The 19,432-nt window shown below is 40.9% G+C and overlaps 1 protein-coding gene across 15 annotated transcripts in view; it reads right to left on the bottom strand.

Annotated features, from left to right (window-relative positions):
* ATXN2 (ataxin 2) overlaps positions 1–19,432 on the bottom strand; it is a 49,952-nt gene that overhangs the window by 19,905 nt on the left and 10,615 nt on the right. For 6 of the 15 annotated variants that reach the window (XM_066331618.1, XM_066331619.1, XM_066331624.1 and 3 more), the window contains exons 6-15: positions 13,501–13,625; positions 12,218–12,309; positions 9,406–9,603; positions 8,726–8,904; positions 6,931–7,140; positions 4,565–4,747; positions 2,845–3,033; positions 2,013–2,120; positions 1,043–1,113; positions 45–352 (exon numbers count right to left, since the gene is read on the bottom strand). In XM_066331618.1, coding sequence (XP_066187715.1) covers positions 45–352; positions 1,043–1,113; positions 2,013–2,120; positions 2,845–3,033; positions 4,565–4,747; positions 6,931–7,140; positions 8,726–8,904; positions 9,406–9,603; positions 12,218–12,309; positions 13,501–13,625 — 1,663 coding nt within the window. The remainder of the gene's footprint in view (positions 1–44; positions 353–1,042; positions 1,114–2,012; positions 2,121–2,844; positions 3,034–4,564; positions 4,748–6,930; positions 7,141–8,725; positions 8,905–9,405; positions 9,604–12,217; positions 12,310–13,500; positions 13,626–19,432) is intronic. The other 9 variants (XM_066331626.1, XM_066331622.1, XM_066331627.1 and 6 more) reach the window with 9 other exon arrangements.

Below are 19,432 nucleotides of genomic sequence, written 5' to 3'. Positions count from 1 at the left end.
ATGTTAATAAAGATGTGCTTATTCCAGAAGGCATAATTACTCACTCAGAAGTATCCTTCTTCTCCTCTTTATCCTCTTTGTCTTGCTTACTTCCAGGCCCAGATGTCTGTACACCTTGGGAGGTCACCTCAGGCCCTCGCTTTTGCTCAGAGCTGTTACTCATGGAAGGAGAAATACTGGGACTGTTGGGCTTGCTACTGCCACCATTGGAGTTGGTGTTACTGCCAGCTTCTATGATAGATTCTTTAGGGCTGGATTCAGTTTTTTCTTTAACTACATCTCTGGATTTTTCACCTTCCCGAGTTTTGTTTAGCAGCTGATCCACTGCATCTGAAGAGGAACTGGACTGTAACTGAAAAAAAACCCAAGGGATATATTCAGTAAATTGATACAAAACTCAGGAGAGACCATCTAATGCTGTCACACGCACAGAGCAAAACACAGTCTCACAAGCCTCAATCATCTGGAAATGACCTTTTAAAACATCCATTTCCATTTCTACTAGGAAAGGAATCCATGGGCACTGAGAATGTTTAAGCTGGCACTGTGTAAGGAGCTATTCAGCCACTCAAGTGACCTGTACGTTGATTAGGGAGTGACAGAAAAGCTTCAGACAACCCTCTGGACTCATCTCCTGAGTGATTTAACAGCACCACTTGAAAAGCTAACCTGATTTAATAAACCCTTATAACCAGGAAATAAGTAATATGAATTCATCTTCAATTTTCCTCGGCAAAACTCTTCATTTAATTTTGCAACAGCTCCTCCATATGGAGTGTGAGATAATTATTTGTGCCTAATGATCAAACAGGTTTCAAGTCCTGTTTTCAGTGTACAGTCAATATTCACATTTATGAGCATTAAGCAATTGTACAAACAAGAGCCAGCATTGATTTTACAATACCTAACATGAATTCTTACAGATATTTTCATAAATTAAGCAAAAGTATAAAGACCTGTTAACATATGCAGTGTGTTCAATTCATTAAAATAATCTGGATGCACACGAGAATGATGACACCATTAACAGAGAGAAACTTACCCTAAAGTCATTCTTAAATTTCTTTAAATCATCAATCTGTTTTCTATGCTCTGAAACAATTGGAGAGACACCTGCCAAATACAAGATCAACATTGTCCACGCATTTCTAATTCAAGTTTTATACACATTACTAATTTTGCAGAAAGATAATGGTTTTGCAGATATAAAAATGAAACTCAGTGCCTTATTTTGGGTTTTAATTTGGTACAATTCCATGACCTACGTGTATGAGCACACAGAAAGCCTCTGTGAAAGCAGAGCATTACATAACTGATTTATCTTTAGTTCTGATGCACCACACCAAGGCAGAAGCCCCGAGGTGCAGGGACTGCAGAACTCACTGAACACAAAGAACATGCAACAAAACCCCCAACCCAGCCTGTGCCAGCATTTCAAAACACAGCAAGTGAAGGAGAAACACTGATCCAGGTGAGCTTTATTGTTGGACTCGTTCTAAAGGTCTCTCCAATGAGACAGCAAATGAATCTGGCTCTCAGTTTAACAACATGAAAAGATTTTTCTTTTTTGAGAACTGAATGAACAAACAGCGCTACAGAGACAAAGAAATGTTAAGGCATAATAGGAAAAAGCACAGTTAGAAAAGCTCTGCTGACCACGATGCTCAGAAGTATTGTGAGCACAGCTCTAAGCAGAAACATATTCAGTCCAAAGGCAGCTAAAAAGCAGCTCTGTGAGCAGGGGGAAGAAAGAAGGGAGGGGGGGGAAAAAAGGAAAAAAAAACAAGTGAAATCACACCATCCACATGAGCATCTCTACATTTGGTGTTGATGGAATGAGTCACAAACAACATTTCAAAGTGCCACTTCACAACTGCAGGACCAAATTTCACTGGAGAACACCAGACTGCCTCCAAGCCTTCCTTAAAATGCCAACTAAAGCAGCCAGGACAGCAGGTTTAATGTGCACAATTCCTACATCACTCGAGTACATGAAAGCTTTGGATACAAACCTTTGTTTTCAGGTTTAGAAAAACTAGGAGAAGTCTCACTTGGCTTTATATTCTCCTTGTTTCCAGTTGCAGAATTTTGCCTCTGGTCCTGAAGCCTTGTATCTTTAGCTGGAAAAGAAATTGCCAAAGTTATTCTCTTATACACAACACCAGCTGACCAAAGAGAGAAGGCAAGAGAGAAACAGGGGAGAGATTTAACCATTTTTAGCTTGAAAAATCTTTTAAGTTACACATTTCCTGCTGCCTAGTTGGCGCCTGGAGGATCATCTTCCCTCCCTTCCCATCCTACTGTTACTGTCAAATGAAAAAAACCCAAACAATTAAACTCACCCCTCTCATCATACACAAAACCTTAACTAGGCTGAACAAACTATAAACTTGGAGCCAAATATTTGCAGCAGTCCAAGCTCTTTATAGAGAATGCTACAAGATTTGAGAGTTCTTAGGCATTTGACTATGCTCCTGAATGGGTTTTTTTTACCCCCTCCATTCCTTTTGCTGTGTTCAAAATAGTTCCTTGATGCCAATGGCCTGTGTTTCTTTCACATAGAAAAGAGGCAAAAACTCTGTTTGGAAAAAGAAATCCTCAATTAATTAAGTCAGACACCTATAAACCCATGCTCCTTAAGGACACAAGAAACTAAGCATAAAGACTCCTCAAAAAGCCTCTCTCCAACTTTAGTTTAAAGCTGGAGAAATGGAAACTCACAGCAGAATTTAACGCATCTCGAGATTTCCCATCATTCAGCAAGCAGCTCTGCTGTTGCCTAGGCACATTCCTTGTCAGGAATTAGGGAAAAGGAGCATTTGCAAGGCAGTGAGGGTCACTTACCTTCATTGGAAGGGGTGACTGCTCTGTTGGATGCAGGGCTGGCAGGTGTAGGAGAGGCAGCTGGAACAGGCATGGCAACAGATTCAGTGGGAATAGTACCAGGCTGAGGAGAAGGCAGAGCTGGTCCCATGGGAGTGCTGCTCTGCCTTGGAGACCTAGGCCTGTGTGTTTTAGGGGATAATCTCGGAACTAGAAACAAACAGGAAAAAGCAGTTATAGGATGAGCTTCCCCATCTGCTCAGCAGTTTGTTTTAGTTTTAAAATGGTTAAAAAACATGCTTTGAAACTACTTTGTGAGGCATTTTGTAGTAACTGAAAACCTGTTTACCTTTCAGGCACATCTCCTAGTTCTTTACAACGCAGCATTTCAGATAAGGGGGTGATTTCTCTGCAGATTGTCCCCCCAAAATTTAGCACTGCCCTCTAATCCCATCAAGAATCTGCAAAATGCTTCCCCAAATCCCCCAGTAGTACAACTACAACAGCTCACATTAACCCAGTTTCAGGCAGAGCACAAAAGGTGGTCAGGTCTCCACACAAACAGATGTAAAATATTTTTTAAGAGGGCTGAAAAAACACATCCATTTTACAGTGTCCTCTTTTGGAGGTTTGCCAGCTGGAAGAAAAACAACATAGCCTATTGAAAAAAAAAGTGCTTTTAGGTATATTTTTTGCCCCTGTGCTAAAGCAGCAGGGAGAGTTGTGTATTTGAACAGTAAGTTGTTGAAGCTTCTGCTTCCTGCTCATCCCACTTGTGCTTTTTGCAACATATTAAGTCCCAGTGAGTGAGCAGAAAGGCAGGTAAAGTGGTTTAACAATCCTACTTGCATATTAATACATAATATATATTAATATAATATATATATATTTGTTAATAATACATAAATAGGGAAAGTGAATCACAAATAATGTCACAACACAAGAGCTGGAGTTTGTTTTTTTTTTCACAAGGCAACAAATCAACGTGGGTCTAATTTATACCTTCTTCCTGAGAAATGTGTTCCCACTACGCTCCTCTAGAATTCTGCACTGCTAAAAATACCCAAAAGGTACCTAAAAAGGACCAAACTGTTGCTCCCTTGCCCCTAAGGAAACACCCAGCTCCTGACAGCCCACCAGAGCATGGCCTCAACTCAAGAGCTCCAGACTAGACCTGTGGCACAAGACTGAGCTTTAACTTTCGAGTCAAATATTAAAAAATAGATATTAACTGACTAAGGAGATACTCACTAGAACTGCTCCTGCAGCAGCCAAGAACAACATCACCACTTAAAATCCACGTAAATTTTAAAGGAGAAATACATCCAACTTAACTGGAGTATCACTTAATCTTTTAACACCAACCTCCCTCTACCCAAACACCTCCTTCATTTGTAAACCACAGTCCAGCCATGCTGCCATAACCAAACTCAGGGATGCAGTGGCAAATCTCTAACTCCTCCTGACTCCTCCAATAAATCCCCTAAAAATGAATCTTTTGAACAACTAATTCCCACACTTTTCCTTCCTTTCTCTTCACACAGCGCCTGACTCTACAGTTAGGACAACACTGCACCAATTCTCACTCAGCTATCTGGGAACATCCTTCTCCCACTCCAACCTTAGCCCAGTATTTCATTATTCAGAGCCTGAATTGCCTTGGAAAGGCAGGATTCTGCTGAGCATTCCCACTCTAAGGATGCCCCTGCAAGCCATCTGCAATAAGCCAAGCTTTACCTACCCCCACTGACAACTGATGACCACGTCCCACCTGAAGGGCTGCCTCGTGCCACTGCAGCAGTAGATGCTTCCCCAGGTGCATTATGAGATACAAATTCTAAGCCACTTGAAATTGTACCCCTACCAGTAGAGACTCTGTGACCTCGAGGGTGCCGTTGAGCCTTTGGAGACATCCGTGGAGGCCCTGAGGAAAAAAAGACAACCCCACACAATTAAGTGCTTCGTGTCCACCACAGAAAACCCAAACATCTCTTCTTAAAACTGCATTTCGTCTTAAAATTCTCAATAAAGCAGCAAGAAAATCAAGCAATTGGCATTGATATCCTAAAAAAGGCCAAGTCATTGGTCCAGCCAGGCTGCCAAGAACCATCACCTCCCCAGGGCAGCTCCTGGGTATTCAGAGGCTTTATCAGCACTGAAATAGGTGTGCAAGGCCTGGATTTAAAATATTTCAATCCAAGCATCCACCACTGCCAGGTCCAAGCCAAGCCATAAAGGTCAGTGGTGCAGCTGCCCCTGGATAAGCCCAGTTCCAGGCTATCAAACATTTTTTTCCAGAAAAATAAAAAATTCCCAGCGCTTTTGTCAGGTGGTCAGTGAGCCCAACCATTTATAGTCACCAGTGGCTGACCAATGCTCTTGGGGAATTTCAGCAGAGCATTCTCTGCAGCGAGGCTGAATTGCCTGCAGCAGGTCACAATTCATTTACAAGTCAGCAAAAATTGCAACTAAACAACGGATTGTTATCCCAAGGTTCAAGTCATGCATGTTTAACACCACAAGCCAAAGTCATAAGTGAATACAGGAATTGTGCACAGCCTGTACAGCTGCCACACCACAGTTATGCTCAAAACTAAGCAGCAATACAGTTCTTACATCCTAATAAACATTTTCTTTACAGGATTAGGCTCAAATGTTGGTACTTCAAAAGGCAAAACCATGTGTGAACAGAATCTGGCTGATGGCAGTTCATTTTTAACGTAGGTCAGTAACAAGGTCAGGTTCAGATAATGGCTTTTAGGTTTCAGGAAAAAAAACTTCTAAAATACCAAGTACCCCTCCTGGTTACATAAACCTTTAAATGTCAGCCTCTATTTTAACCATCTGAAGCCCACTTCAATGCGACTTTCACACAGGTGAGTATTTTAAAGAATGCACATTTCCCAGGAATAATCTTGCAGCAATAGGAATTAAACATTGCACTAAGCAGCAGTTCACTGCATTTTGCAGTGACAAACCAACCACGAGCGCTAAGAAATACTTCCATTTGCAGGTGGATTCTCAGTTCCTTACTCCAGAAAAAAAAAACAAAACCCACAACAAATGGACAGTAGGTCAGACAGATGTGGCTACCACCCACTTTTTGGCCAGGAGCATTTCCCAGTCTGAGGGATCATTCCTCTCTCTCCCACGGCTCCAGTGGAACCAGCTACAGCACCCACTGCAAGTTTCCAGGGAGCTCAGGATAACCACTTTGTATTTTCTAGGCTTGCTACACCGTGTTGTGCAGGGTTTAAGTGCACTTGAAATAAAAATGATAAACCATGTTCCTTATTGTACACCCCCCAGGATGAATTTAGTTGGGATAATTCTGCATACAGCTACCAAAGACTCACAGGTCAGCCTTTCTCTGTGCATTATTGACTGCTAGGGAGCTGATTTATTGTTCTGAATAAAAATTTCCTACAAATTCACCTTTGAAACAGCTCAAATCCTACCCCATTCCACAGTTTACTTCACTGAATACAGCATTTTTATGATCATTATTGTCATTGGTTGCTATACAAGAGGTGATTCAATGATTTAGTTATGCTTTTTTTGGAACAACTGTGTTAAAATTAGTATTTTATATAAATTTATAGTTCTAAAAATGCTCTCTAAAGTTATCAGGTCCTGCATGTTGCTGTTGGTTAATTTGAGACACTGAGCAGCGTTTACAAAGCTGAGTTTAATTTCATACCAAACTCGGGAAATTTCACAGCTTTCTTTCGTTTTTGTAAAGCTCTTCAAATCAAACAAACAAACAAAAAAAAAAAAAAAAAAAAAAAAAAGAAAAAAAAGAACCAACAAACCACCAACCAAACCAACGAAACAAAAACAAAAAAACAAAAAAACAAAAAAAAAAAGGTTAATAGAAATAAGTCCGATAAACTAAAGTTAAACACAAATTACAGGTTAAGTCATGAAGAGGAAAAAAAAAAACCAAACAAAAAAAAAAAAACCACAACGACAACAACAACAACAACGAAAAAAAAAAACAACCAACCAACTCTGGTCCATAATTAAAAAAAAAAAACCTCACAGAGGAGTTAAACAAAGACAAAAAAAAAAAAAACCAAACATGAACAAATCTGGTATATATTGTACCTTCTGAAGACATGCGTTTAGGCATAGTAGAGACAGGAGCTGGAGAACCATGAGCAGAGGGGTGAGACGGGGGCCTGGAGGGCCGCGAGGGGGGCCTGGAGGGCGGCCGTGTAGGGGTGGCTGCCCGAGGTGGAAGAGAGTTGGGACCTGACTGGTAGCGAGAAGGTGGGCGAGAGGAAGGAGATGGGCAAGGCGATGGCCAGGGAACACCTGACAGAACAAATGATATGAAGGAAAGTATAAAAACTAAAGAAAAAAATTATGGGGGGGGGTTGGGGGGGGGGGAAGGGGAAGGGGGGGTGGGGGGGAAGGGGAAGGGGGAGGTCAACAGAAAAAAAAAAAAAAAGTAAAATATGACAAAATGATTTTTTTTTCTTTTTTTTTGGTTTTGCCTTTTTTTTTTTTTCTTTTTTCTTTTTTTTTTTTTTTTTAATCCACGGTTTAACCCTTTGGGGATGGATCGAGGAGGTAATTGAGGAGATAAATGTCTCTGGAGGGTTGGGTTTGCCTTGGTTTTGGGTCAAATTGGAGTTGAGAATGTCACAGGCTCCCCAAAGGGTTAATTAGGATCTACAAACACTACTAAGGAATAGACAGCAAAGTTTGATCTGTTAGCCTGGCATACCAATGCTCCACAGCACCCAGCACTCCACAAGGTCCTCAACAGAGCTACCAGAGGTTCTCAAACAGCTGTTCACAAACAGTACTGACCACACAAACTGCTACTTTCAAACCAAATGATGAGTAAATATCCATCTAGGAGCTGGATCTTTACAAAAACCAGCGGTGTTCAGTGTCTGAATCCTGACATTTATGCCTTTTATCGCTTATCTAAGGTATTAATGGAGGATTTTCATCTAGGATGTAGGGCTCATGGTTTCCAAAGCAGAATTAATTGAATTTACAAGCCATTCTGAATGTTTTAGGCCTATGATGTTGATTCAGCAAAGTAATAGGGTGAGAGAAACCACAAATACTACAGACAAATTTCAAGGTTAGCATTGTTTGGGCAAGGCTCAGTTTGTCCATCCTTTATAGAGCTGACTCTGGCTTTAGAAAGGAAGTCTCACTTACCTTTAGATGCTTCTCAAACTTCCTCTCCAGATAGATCACTTGAGTATTACACACTTTTCATTTATTCACAGCAATTTATTATAATAGCATTTTTAAATTCTAAAAAGAATGCTTTGAGGACAGGCCACTGCTGAAATCCACCTCCAGGAATGGTGTTTGGCTTCTGGGACACCAATTCCTGCCATGCAGTGCCCTACTGATGCCTGGTTAAAAACACTACCCATGTGTCCAGCAGCAAATACTCAAATACCCATTTGGAGGGAAGGCTTTGGAATCCTTTCTCTAATGCTGTTTTTGTTTTTCCCTCTTCTCTTTTATATAAAATCAGCAAGTGGCTTTATTCTTTCCCAGGAAGGAAGGGAAGCTTCCTCCTGCCACTGCCTTTCACCAGGTGTCAGCACTGCTGCTCCTCCACACGGAGCTTTGCAGTGCTGATGCAGTTTTTCATCTTTAAATCCGCACGGTGCACCATCATCTAAGACAGAGGTGTTTGAGGAGGAAAACAAATGACATTTCTGCTCTGCAAAGCCACAGACAGCGCAGTGCAATGAGTGCTCCTCCTCTGTGTGTTCAGCCCAAATCCAGCTCACATCCTCTGTGTTAAATGATGAATGCTAACCTGGTTTATGGAACACACAGCCTAATCCCACACCATTTCAGCACAAAGAGGTAATTATCTGCTGTGTTACGAGGTACATCCATTCAGATTTCAGATACTTGCCTCCGTTAACTACTCTTTGATCTGCTCCAGAGTTAGGGCTGAATTCTGAAGTGTGGGATCCAGACCTTGAGATTGGTGGGCCTGATCCAGACTGGCCCATCCTCGGTGAGTTTTGTCTTCCACTTCCCCAGGACAGGACATCTCTGTTCCTCTGTCCAGGTGGAATGTATTTATTTTCTCTGAAACACAGCAAACTTCTATCAGTGTTGAGACACAGCTGAGAGGCAACAAAAAGCACCCCATTTTCTCTCTTTTCTCCCATCAAGCCGAGGGGAAAAGTCTAAATAGTATCAGATGTTGACCCGACAGTCACCTTATGAATTGGCTTTTGAGAGTGGCCACACAGTCCACTTTATGAGCCCACAGGCACTGAAGGATTTAGCAGCAATGCCTGAAATTTTCCAGGACACACCGAAACTGCTGCCCCTTCCTGTAATTTGGGAATTCACCACGGTGACAGGTCAGAATGGGGAAGTTTGTTTCACTACAGAGATAATACAGGGCCAGGCAGAGGTGTCCAAGTCAGCCTCAGTGCCAAAACCAGCACAGGATTGTTTACACAAGGTTCCAAACCTAATCAGGCCTGCTGAAAAAAGCCCAGTATCAATGAGCAAACTGCTACGGTACCAAAATACCTCCATAATTTAAATAAAAATACTATTCATAGTGTACTCAAGTACCTAGTGTTCACACCATGTCCTTCTCTTTCATTAGCATTTCTCTGAACAGCAGTATATTTTTCTTCTTCTGTCCTTTCATCATTTTCCAAGGCAACCCGAGCTTTGTATTGGGCACTTGATTCAATTTCCTCTGCTAATTGAGTTGCTCTGGCTTCCCGTTTTAAAAACTCTTCTGAATTATCTCTTTCTAATGGCACCCTAAAAAGACAATGGAAAGGAAAAGAATCTCTGAAATGCATTCAAAAGCACAAAGGAGCTACAAAAATCACAGTGTGTTAGTTTTAACCGAGTCTGAAAAAAAAAAAAATCTTGCTTCTAAGCCAGTAGACTTGCTGTCTTTTTTTTAATATGAAATTCCTGGACTGGGTTGATATTATAGACAAATTCAGGGTCATTTACCTGCCTAGAGAGCTGAGAGCAGGATGCACAACTCTTCCACAGGATTTGTAAAATCCCCAGTCCCTGAAGCTGTGCAAAGGCTCCAACTTTTAACATGGTTGAGAACATCAGGCATAAAAAGCCTCAGACTGGCTGTTCACATAGGAAGCTACTCCAAGAGCCCAAATTTGATTTTTTTTTTAGCTATTTACACATTGCCAGCAGACACAATCCTACTGAAATTAGGAAGTGACATCCTTAATCCTTTGATAATTCCAGCCACAGAATTTCAGCTCTCCCAGTTATGAAGAACTGCAGAAAAGATGGATGGAACACTTCAGAGCACAGGATCAGAAATTCCTGACTCATCTGCGAGTGCCAGGACCTCAATCCCATCCATTCCATGTCTCTCTCTATGGCAGGCAATGGAATATTGCAAAAATCATCCCTTAGGAAAGAGCCACCAAGTCAAAATTCACTACATGAGCACTAAAACACTGAAAAAACCCAACCAGGGATGGGATCATACCTTGCACCTTCTTCTACCACCCATTTTTGGGGTTCACCTGTCATAGTTTTTGTGTCAGGTTTTAATAAACAATTTTTTCCCCCTGATTATAACTTCAATTTGCAGAAGCTGTTCCACCAACCTTCAGAGTAAGCTACATAAAAATAGGGAACAGAGCTGAGGCTTGGCCCATGCTCTGCTGGGCATTATAGAATCACTACTGCCCATATTTTGAATAATATAAAGAAGAAAACCAAAGGAAGTAGGTGGAGGTACAAGCCAGGTATAAAATAATTTATGCAAAGTTGCTCAAGTGTTGGTGGCAGAACGAGGAAAACAAGTGGCTTTGCCAAATTCCAAGCCAGCACTCAGCTACTGCAGCACAAGTTTTTCCCCACATTTTCAGCCATTGTAAACATTTACTGACCTAATCAATGGTAACTGCAAAAATATTCAATAAAACCCCTCAGCATAAAGCTTTGGTTTAAATAAGATTTACATGAATGCAAACCTGGCCCCTCTGTTAGTAACACAATAAAGGAGAACAGCCAATAATCCTCATTTATTTAAAGTGAGTGCAAAAGATGAAGGGATGTATGGCAACCTGAAGAGGCAGGGAATGATTTCATGTTTTCTAACAGGCCATTAAAGATGAGAGAAAGGGGATGGACAGGATGACATTGTTCAGAACCCTGGTGATCATCAATACATTTGCAGGACCACAAACCTGTACCTTGATGTAGTTTGACAAACTATACCTGCTACTGCTTAGCTCTAGGAAGAGAAAACAATCAAACAATAAATCTTTTACAATCCTTCAGCTGCACATCTAAGCATTTGAGTTGGAAAATCAGGAAAAGAGCTTCCCAGTTCAGCAGACTGATATGCAAAGCAAGTTGCTTGACTTGGAGGGGCGGGGAAATGGAATCAATTTAAAGGCACCTTCATGTTTTTAATCTGTTTCCATTAATATCCAGAAAGCAGAAAGATGGAAGACTAAAGTTCAAAAGTACAAAAAGTACTTAGAGCAGTGAAGGGAAGGAAAGAACAGCTTCCCCAGGATTCAAACATAAGCCGATTAGGGACACTTTGATTATCACCATGTTACAGGTCCAACTGCACCAAACAGAGGAATCAGATTGTTGAACCAGAGACCTGTAGACAAGTGCACACACTCACAAAAAAAAAAAAAAAATCAAAATATTCACTGCGATTCCTTGATACTCATAAAAATAAGTTTCTGCTTCGGGGGTTAAAAGAGTGGGGAAATACTGAAGCCATTTCACAATGGCTGTGAACATCTGCAGTCCATTTGTGTTGCAGTTGCAGTGAACATTATAGCTGCAGACCCTGGGGAATAAATCACTGCCAGAGTAGCCAGAGCAGCCTTTATACTACTTCTATATTCCAATTGTTATTATATTTAACTAAAACTTCAGTTTGGAGCTGCACAAGTCTGCTAAACAAACCATCCCCAGCACACAACCCCCACCCTGGTTATCAGCAGCTTTTCAGCATTCCAGTATCTTCCAGATCAATTGTCTCAATAAAATCAGGATTTAGCCAAACTGCTCTGCTAGGTTAAACAAAAGCTATAGGTATAGCAGCTACATACAGATTAATTCACAGCTTTCCACCCTATTCCTGGAAGTTTCTGTAAGAAATAAGCCTTATTGCATGGCTAAATTCAGAAAAGTCTGCAAAGGGAATGAGCTGTGCCCATTTAAGGGAATATATAAAGATTTCTACATCTAACTATTCACAGAAAGCTGGCAAGGTTTCTTAAGCACCATTCATTCATTGCTTTTGCAGTTATTCGATTCCACAACTTCAGAAACTATGCAAAACGAGCTGCAGAATATAAAGTTTGTCAAACCAGGGAGAACATTCAATACAAATCTAATAACAAAATATTTTGGAACTTACGTATAAGAAGATAAACTGCTGTCATAAGTTGACACTACACCATAATTTTCTTCATTGTAACGAAACATGTCATTGGGATCCCATCCATTAGACTAGAAGAAAATGATGCTTGTTTTTCAAAATGACACTGGAAACACATTCCCTTCAACTTAAGGGGTGATGGCAGAAGTTAAACCTTCTGCCCTTTTTCCTGGGCCTATGAATTGACTGTCCAGATAACAAACTTATTAATGCCACAGTTTATTTCAGGGAGATTTGTTCATCAGCTGCACAGATTCTACCTTCAAATTCCCTTTTATTTTTGTTTGCTGTGAGTCTTTGTATTGTTTTTATGAGATTTGAAGCGCATGCTCACTCTGTGCTATAAGACTACTGGCTAGCAAGACATACATACATTAGTATCTTTTTTGTCTTTTCCAAAAAGTGCAAATTAACACTTCTGAGACTTTTCAAAAGCACTGATGGAATTACCTGAGAGGCACCACAGGCAGAAGACTCCTGTTGATCTGCACAACTCCCTCACTTCAGTCAAATTGCTATCACAGCACTCAAGCACAACAATAAATGGTTTGAATATTTTATAAAAGCACTGAGAGTATTTGGGTATTCCAATAAATCTCAGCTCTACAGCATGGACACCAAAACTGACAGGAGAATTGTTCTACCTAAAGTTAATATGCTCTAATCAGTAATATTATCTCCTTGAACACCACTGCAGGCTGAATACCTGGCTACAAGAATTTCTGCTTGAGGAAAAGCTGTGATATATGAGGACATGGCATTTGAGGCCATATTCTTCATCAAATGATTCATAATCTGAGACTTTCCCTGTGCTTGGGTCAGGCTTCTATCAATTCCCTCCATCTGCAGCCCAGGGACACTTAGCTGAGCACAATCTCCCCATAATTTCCAAGTGCAATGACAGTCAGACAGGAATGCTCTGATTAAACATCAATCACTTTGGGCCATTGCTGGATTTGGAGTCCTTAACAAAAGCTGCTTTTTGGCTCCAGGAGTCCAACACAGCTCTTACCACAGCAGCTGCCATTGATCAGAATTTACCAAAAGTGCCATTTGAAAGGCAGCTATTCTCAGACAGATCGTTCCAAAGGGCCGTGGCAGCTGCTGCCAAAGACTGAACATCCACCAGCACAATGCAGGACAGCAATTTTGCTCCTCCAAAGCTCATTACTAGATTGAAATTAAGGAATTATTTCAAGGCATGTCCAGGGAAACAGCTCATTTTCTACTGATGGGCAGAGATGATAAAAAGCATCACTTACAACATCGGTCTCCAGCGCCTCCAGCTCCTCGGAAGCCGTGTTCTCTCCTCCATCCCATGGCTCCAGATCCTTCTCCTTGTGTTCTCCATTAACTTTAGCACTGATGGCTGAATCAGTAAAAGCATCTGCAACAAGAGTGGGGAGGGATGGGACCAGTGAGACCAGTTTGGGTAAGTTGGCACACTGGTTTTTATCAGAGGAGCAGCCCGAATGCAGCTGAATCACAGGCACAATATCATCATTCCCCTTCTCTTGGAGCTGCTGGACATCAGAAAAGTTCCCACTCCAGACTTAAAGTAACTATGAAAGTACAGACTAACTTCTCCTATATCAGAAAACAGAATTATTTTTGGTTATTTCAAAATGTTTTCTACAATTACATGTGTATTTAGGGGAGAAAAAGAGAAAAGAAAGACAACACAAGGATCCTTATTCCTCTAGAAAACCCAAGACTTGTGTAAAATTCTCTTCTTCCAACCAGTCCACACAACCACACACCACAATAGTGTGCAAATATCAAAAAAGCAGGAAAGCAACTCCCTAAATGAACAAGATACACTTTTCCTTTCAAATATCCAAATTCCTTCTATTTCCACAACTCCTCAACACACCAACAGAGCAATTATCTATCAGCTTGGTGCTCCCATTTTCTGTGACATGAACACAGAGGTCTCCTCTCCTGCCAGTTTTTCCAAGCAGCAGTTTATCCAAATCACACAGAAAAAATTCAGGAACTCTCTACTTTTTGTTTTCAACAACATGAGAGAATAAATAACCAGCAAGGTTCTTCTATTGTTTATAAAAATTATAAAAACGTCCAAAAATGAAGATCACAAACATGTATTTTGATTTGTTTATGTTTCATTCAAGCCAGACTTAAGAAGGAATAATACCAGAGTATTATTGTAAAAATATTTCTAAAGCTATTCACCAAGGAAGCCAAGCTTTTGTATTTATAAGCAACTAGATCTCAGAACCACATATAGAACTTTTAAAAAATCAAATAAGCTTGTTATAAGCTCATACATAAATAAATCAGCCTAAAATAAATAAGTCTTCAATCCAGAATTTCCTATCATCATTCCACTGATAAAATAAGGAGCAAACATTTCAGATCTTTAGAAAAGATGAAATCAAACCACCAGGCAGTTGGCAGATAAGGAAAAACGTGGCCTAAATTAACTTCTGGCAAGATCTAAAAATCTGCCTAAAAAGAAAAAAAATTAACTTTAAAGCTATTATGAAAAGAATTCCCAACATATGAAGTTGGCCACTGATGTAACAGCTTTTACACAATCACTGAAGATATTTTAAACAGACTGCTGACACTGCTTATTATTCCTGTTTTACCCAATCTCAGTGAAATTCTGCACATATATTGGATAAAATTTCACTGTGCTTGGTCTCTCTGATAACAGCCAGCACTACCCCATGAAATGTTCACAGAAACAGCTTTAAAAATGTACTTTATTATAATATATACTATAGACATGTGCTCCAATGTCATCTGAAACTACACAGGAACACAGTGCTACAACTCAGAGTTAAGTAGTAGCTAAAGAACACATTTTTAAGAATTTTTAAGAATGGAAACTCTGCATTTATCTTATTACTACCCCATGGCTTAACTCTGATAAACCAGTGCTGCTCCTGCCTCAAACATCATTAATTCCATGTTTGATTTCTGCTCAGACTGGGACATCTTACACCAAATCCAAGTTGGAGGCTGTTTATGTCTTTTAGGAAACTGAAATTTGTTTCTGCATCTCTGGGAATCGAGGGAGCTCCTCTCCAGTGAGATGAGATAAATATGAATTAGGAGCATGATGGCAGCACCTGATCTGAAGGCAATCTGTGTTTCAGAAGGGTGTCTCCTTAATTTCTATTAAATTCCTCCAGGCAAACTCCACACAATTGTGCCATTTTGGATACTGTGAATAAAATACCAGCTTAACAAGACTCATCTAGTCAACCCACTAATTTTCTTATTTAAACAGCCACATAAACATTCAGAAGCGCTGTTGTTGTAATGATACAGATGGAAACAACACCCAAGTCAAAACAAAAACTCCACTATCAGCAAGTGCTACAGGTCTCAGTAGGATGTGTGCAGTCACTGCTGACTCTCTCAGTAAATCCAGAATGTCACAGAGCACAGGAAGCTCCACTGCTCTGTGCTCCTCTCCCATTTTACATTTAAAGCCACAAGTGAGACTGTGCCTCTCTAACCTCTACAACTCAAAGAAAATCCAAAGACAGGAGAAATTCAAGCTACAAAGGCACTCCCAGTCAGACAAAGTGGTCTCAAGAGCATCCAGGCAAAGTTTAAATGCAGCAGGATGGTACCTCAAGGCACAGATCAGTATTCCCTTGGAACAAACAGCAGGGCAGAACTAAAAACCCAGCAAAGCCTCTACCAAAACTAATCAGCAACAAAATTGAGAATGAATGTAAAAAACCTCTAAAAATAACAGTTTCCAAAACAAAAATGGTGCTCCTAAGATGATCAATAAAAGCATGAGCTGCTGCTACAAGTGCTGAGTAGCAGAGCAATATCTGACAAGACACTGCACAGGCTCAGCTTCCCCCTTATCTGGTGCCTCTTATCTCTGAGCTGTTGAACAAGCAATTCACATGACACCTTGACAAGGCCAAATTTTTAATCAATGACTTCTCCACACGGTAAAACCACAGTTAAGGATCAAATGGAACCTGGTAAAACAAGGGGTTGAGGCTGTAACACTCAATTAGCCCCCACTGCCTCTGTACCTGCTTAATGTGACATTTCCTAAGCAGAGGAGTTGGGTGTCAAAGACCTCGTTTTCAAGCCTGGTAAAAAATGATGAAATCATTTTTCATGAATGGAAAAGAATTCCAAGTAGAACTCTGTGCAATGGAAATTCATATTAAGACAAATTAAAAAGACACATTCTGTGAAAAACTCAGCTGGGGCAAATTCTTCAAGTGTGTGCTACTAAATGAGTTAAAGAAAAAAGTGCCAGAACAGAGCAATTAAGAGCTCGGGTTTAATTAATTTCAATGTCTAACATGCTTGTTTGCACAAACAGATTTTGGTGAAGAGCACAAATGTGCAATTAAGTGCCAGTCTGCAGCTGAAATGCCATTAAACCAATCAGTGTTACGTGCCAAAGGTGCTGATGCCACTGACTGAAGCTTTGATCAAGTCAAAGTAAACTGAGGCTTCACCTTAAAGTTTTCAACAGTAAACTCTGATTTGTTTTGTAACTGCTTCCTACTGATTTGAAACATTAAAACCAGTTACCACCGGCTCTGCAGAGCCAACATTTCCTTCCTTTGTTCATAAGATGCCTTCTGCTATTCCCCTTGCAACACTTTCTCTGGAAGGATGCCACTTTCAGAGCTAATTCAAGGAAAAACTTAAATAGCCAATTCTCTTCTGCCTTTCTTTTCATTGGATTTGTAGTATTTTCCTCAGCGTGCCAAAAAACCAATAAAAACATTGCAGAAGTCTTTTACTTTACCAGTGAGTTATGATGTTTGAATTGTCTTGTCTTTAAAGAGAAGCCAAGAAGACAACTCCAAAGCCTCACTGAAATTTGAATCCCATGCAAACCAGCTCTGTGGACTGATCAGTGTTCAGGGCTCCAGGAAACACTTCTTGTGTAGAAGCAGGAGAAACAGAACCTCCTGCATCAATCAGGAGCCCAAATCACCCAGCAGCAGCAAGATCTCAGCACTCAAAGGTGAAGCAGAAAGATGTGATAATATTAATGCGCAGCCAAGGATTTCAGCCTGCACTGAGAGTGGCTTTTTAGCAGCTGATTTCCACTGCACATAGAGAAATCAGTGTCAGACCCTCTTTAAAAGCAGACAGAACAGTCTGAAAGGGGGAGGATGGGTATAATATGGCATCACCTGAGTTTTCCAGGGTATGTTTCATTCATCAGCCTGCCTGTACTGCAGCAAACCTCAATTCTGCAGAGAAAGACCCTCAGGTGGCTCCCTCCCATTTCTCTGGATGCCAAACAAGCACCTCCAGGAGCTGCAGGGTCTGTGCAGACTGACAGAGCTGCAAATTAGGGCCCAGGAAGCAGGGACATATTGATTTTTTTGAACATTAACAGCCACAACACCCCTCTCTGCACAGACCTACCCATTTGTCTCCCAACCCTCCCAATTTCTGCAATCTGGGCAGAGCCCAGCCTTTCTCCATGGGTGCCTCTGAAGGTGCAGCGTCATGCTTGGCACAAACCCACGTGTGCTGCTCCCAGTTCCACCCCCCAGGCCTGCACTGGTGTTCCCTCCCCTGAACTCTCTGGGTGGGTTATCAGCTCCCTGCCCCAAAGCTGCAGGGCTGTGATAGCACTGGGAGCTGCCTGCAGGCTCTGCCAGAGGCTTTTCACACACAACTCCTTTTTCCTTCTTCTTCCTTCCCTTCCATCCCATTCCCTTTCTCCCCACTTGCTGCTCTTTCCCATTCCTCTTCCAGTCTCTTTTTTCATAATGCAGAGAACATGTCTGCTACTCAAACCGGAGGATGGACCAGAAGATCCAGACCCACAGCCAGGAGCCCACATCCCTCCAGCCCAGCAGGGACCAAATGCCAGAATAAAATCCATAGATACTTATACTGAACTGGGAGACCAGGATGCATTCAAACATTCAAAGCAGAAATTTCTTCTGCAGAATTTTTTTTTTTTTTTTTTTTTTTTTTTTTTTAGTTCAAGAGCTCCATAAAAGTCTAGAAGCTTCTAACAGGTCAAGAAACTACACAGAGACAATCACAGAATATTCTGAGTTGGAAGGGACCCACAAGGATCACCAGGCCACAACATTCCTATTGCCAGGTAAGGCTTCCAATGGAGAGCTCATGAAAAACCCTTTTATTTAACTATGATTTTAAAGCCTTTCCAACCAAGTATTGCCAAATTCTCCTCACTTATCTCTGAAAGCCAAAAACCATGGAGGGTTAGACAATTTGAAAGTCTCTGTTCCGAGGTAAGTGTAAGCAGAGCACCAAGGAGGGACAATTCCCTGAACAAGGAACACCAAGTCCTGAGGCAGGAGTTCAGACCCAGTTTTCACTCTAAATCATCCAGTACCACGAAGATTTGGGTTTATTTACAAGAACAAAAGGCCAGCAGTTCCTCCATGCACATTCATAAACTTCCAGCCTTTTGAATCCTTGCTTATTTAATTTCCCAGGAAGCAGAAAGTCCCTCATTGCTCTAATTTGAAGGTGTGATCAGAGACTGAGTTACACTTTCAAGTGTCATTTCCAGATAATGTATTTTTGAGACAAAATGGAAGCAGATTAATTCACCCACTCTGAGTTATCAAGTCCTGCAGCCTTCCAGTTTATCTTGCTCCAAGTCTTTATAGCTTTATTTCAGCTCTCCAGTATTTAAGAGATTTAGACTTAGTCATTCCACCTAATAAAGTGAACTGAGGGACTGTTCAACCTGAAACAGTCATTTTCCTCTAGAAAATGTCCATTGAGCAGTTATTCCTAGAAGCAGTAGTATATTCCTCATTCAGTCAGCTCAAAATCTATAAAGGCTTGGGTGAGGGAGAGCCCAGTTTGCATTTACATTAAAGTGATGTTCATACCAAAGCCATTATAAAACAGCTCTCATGTAATTTAAATTCCAAGTCCCATCCAGAACCTGGAACTTATCTGCATTTCAATGCTGCATTTGCTCTGACATTATGCATCATCATCTGGGAAAAGCAAAAATTCCTTGAAACAACAAACCTCTCCTTCTGCAGCTTTAAATCAGGCAAGAACATCCACAGGTACAAAGACAAGGTGAAGAGAGAAATTCTCATTAAATGCCCTCAGGTCCCTACACATCTCTAAGTCCCTGCTAATGGGAATAAAACCTGTGTTCCAATAACCACTGAGCTCCTGTGACAGTTCTTAATCAACCTGTAAATGTACACAGAGATA

Source organism: Sylvia atricapilla, chromosome 17, assembly GCF_009819655.1.
Source record: "Sylvia atricapilla isolate bSylAtr1 chromosome 17, bSylAtr1.pri, whole genome shotgun sequence".
Lineage (NCBI taxonomy): Eukaryota > Metazoa > Chordata > Aves > Passeriformes > Sylviidae > Sylvia > Sylvia atricapilla.
Note: the sequence above shows the minus strand (reverse complement) of the source record. Positions and strands in the feature narration are given on the sequence as shown.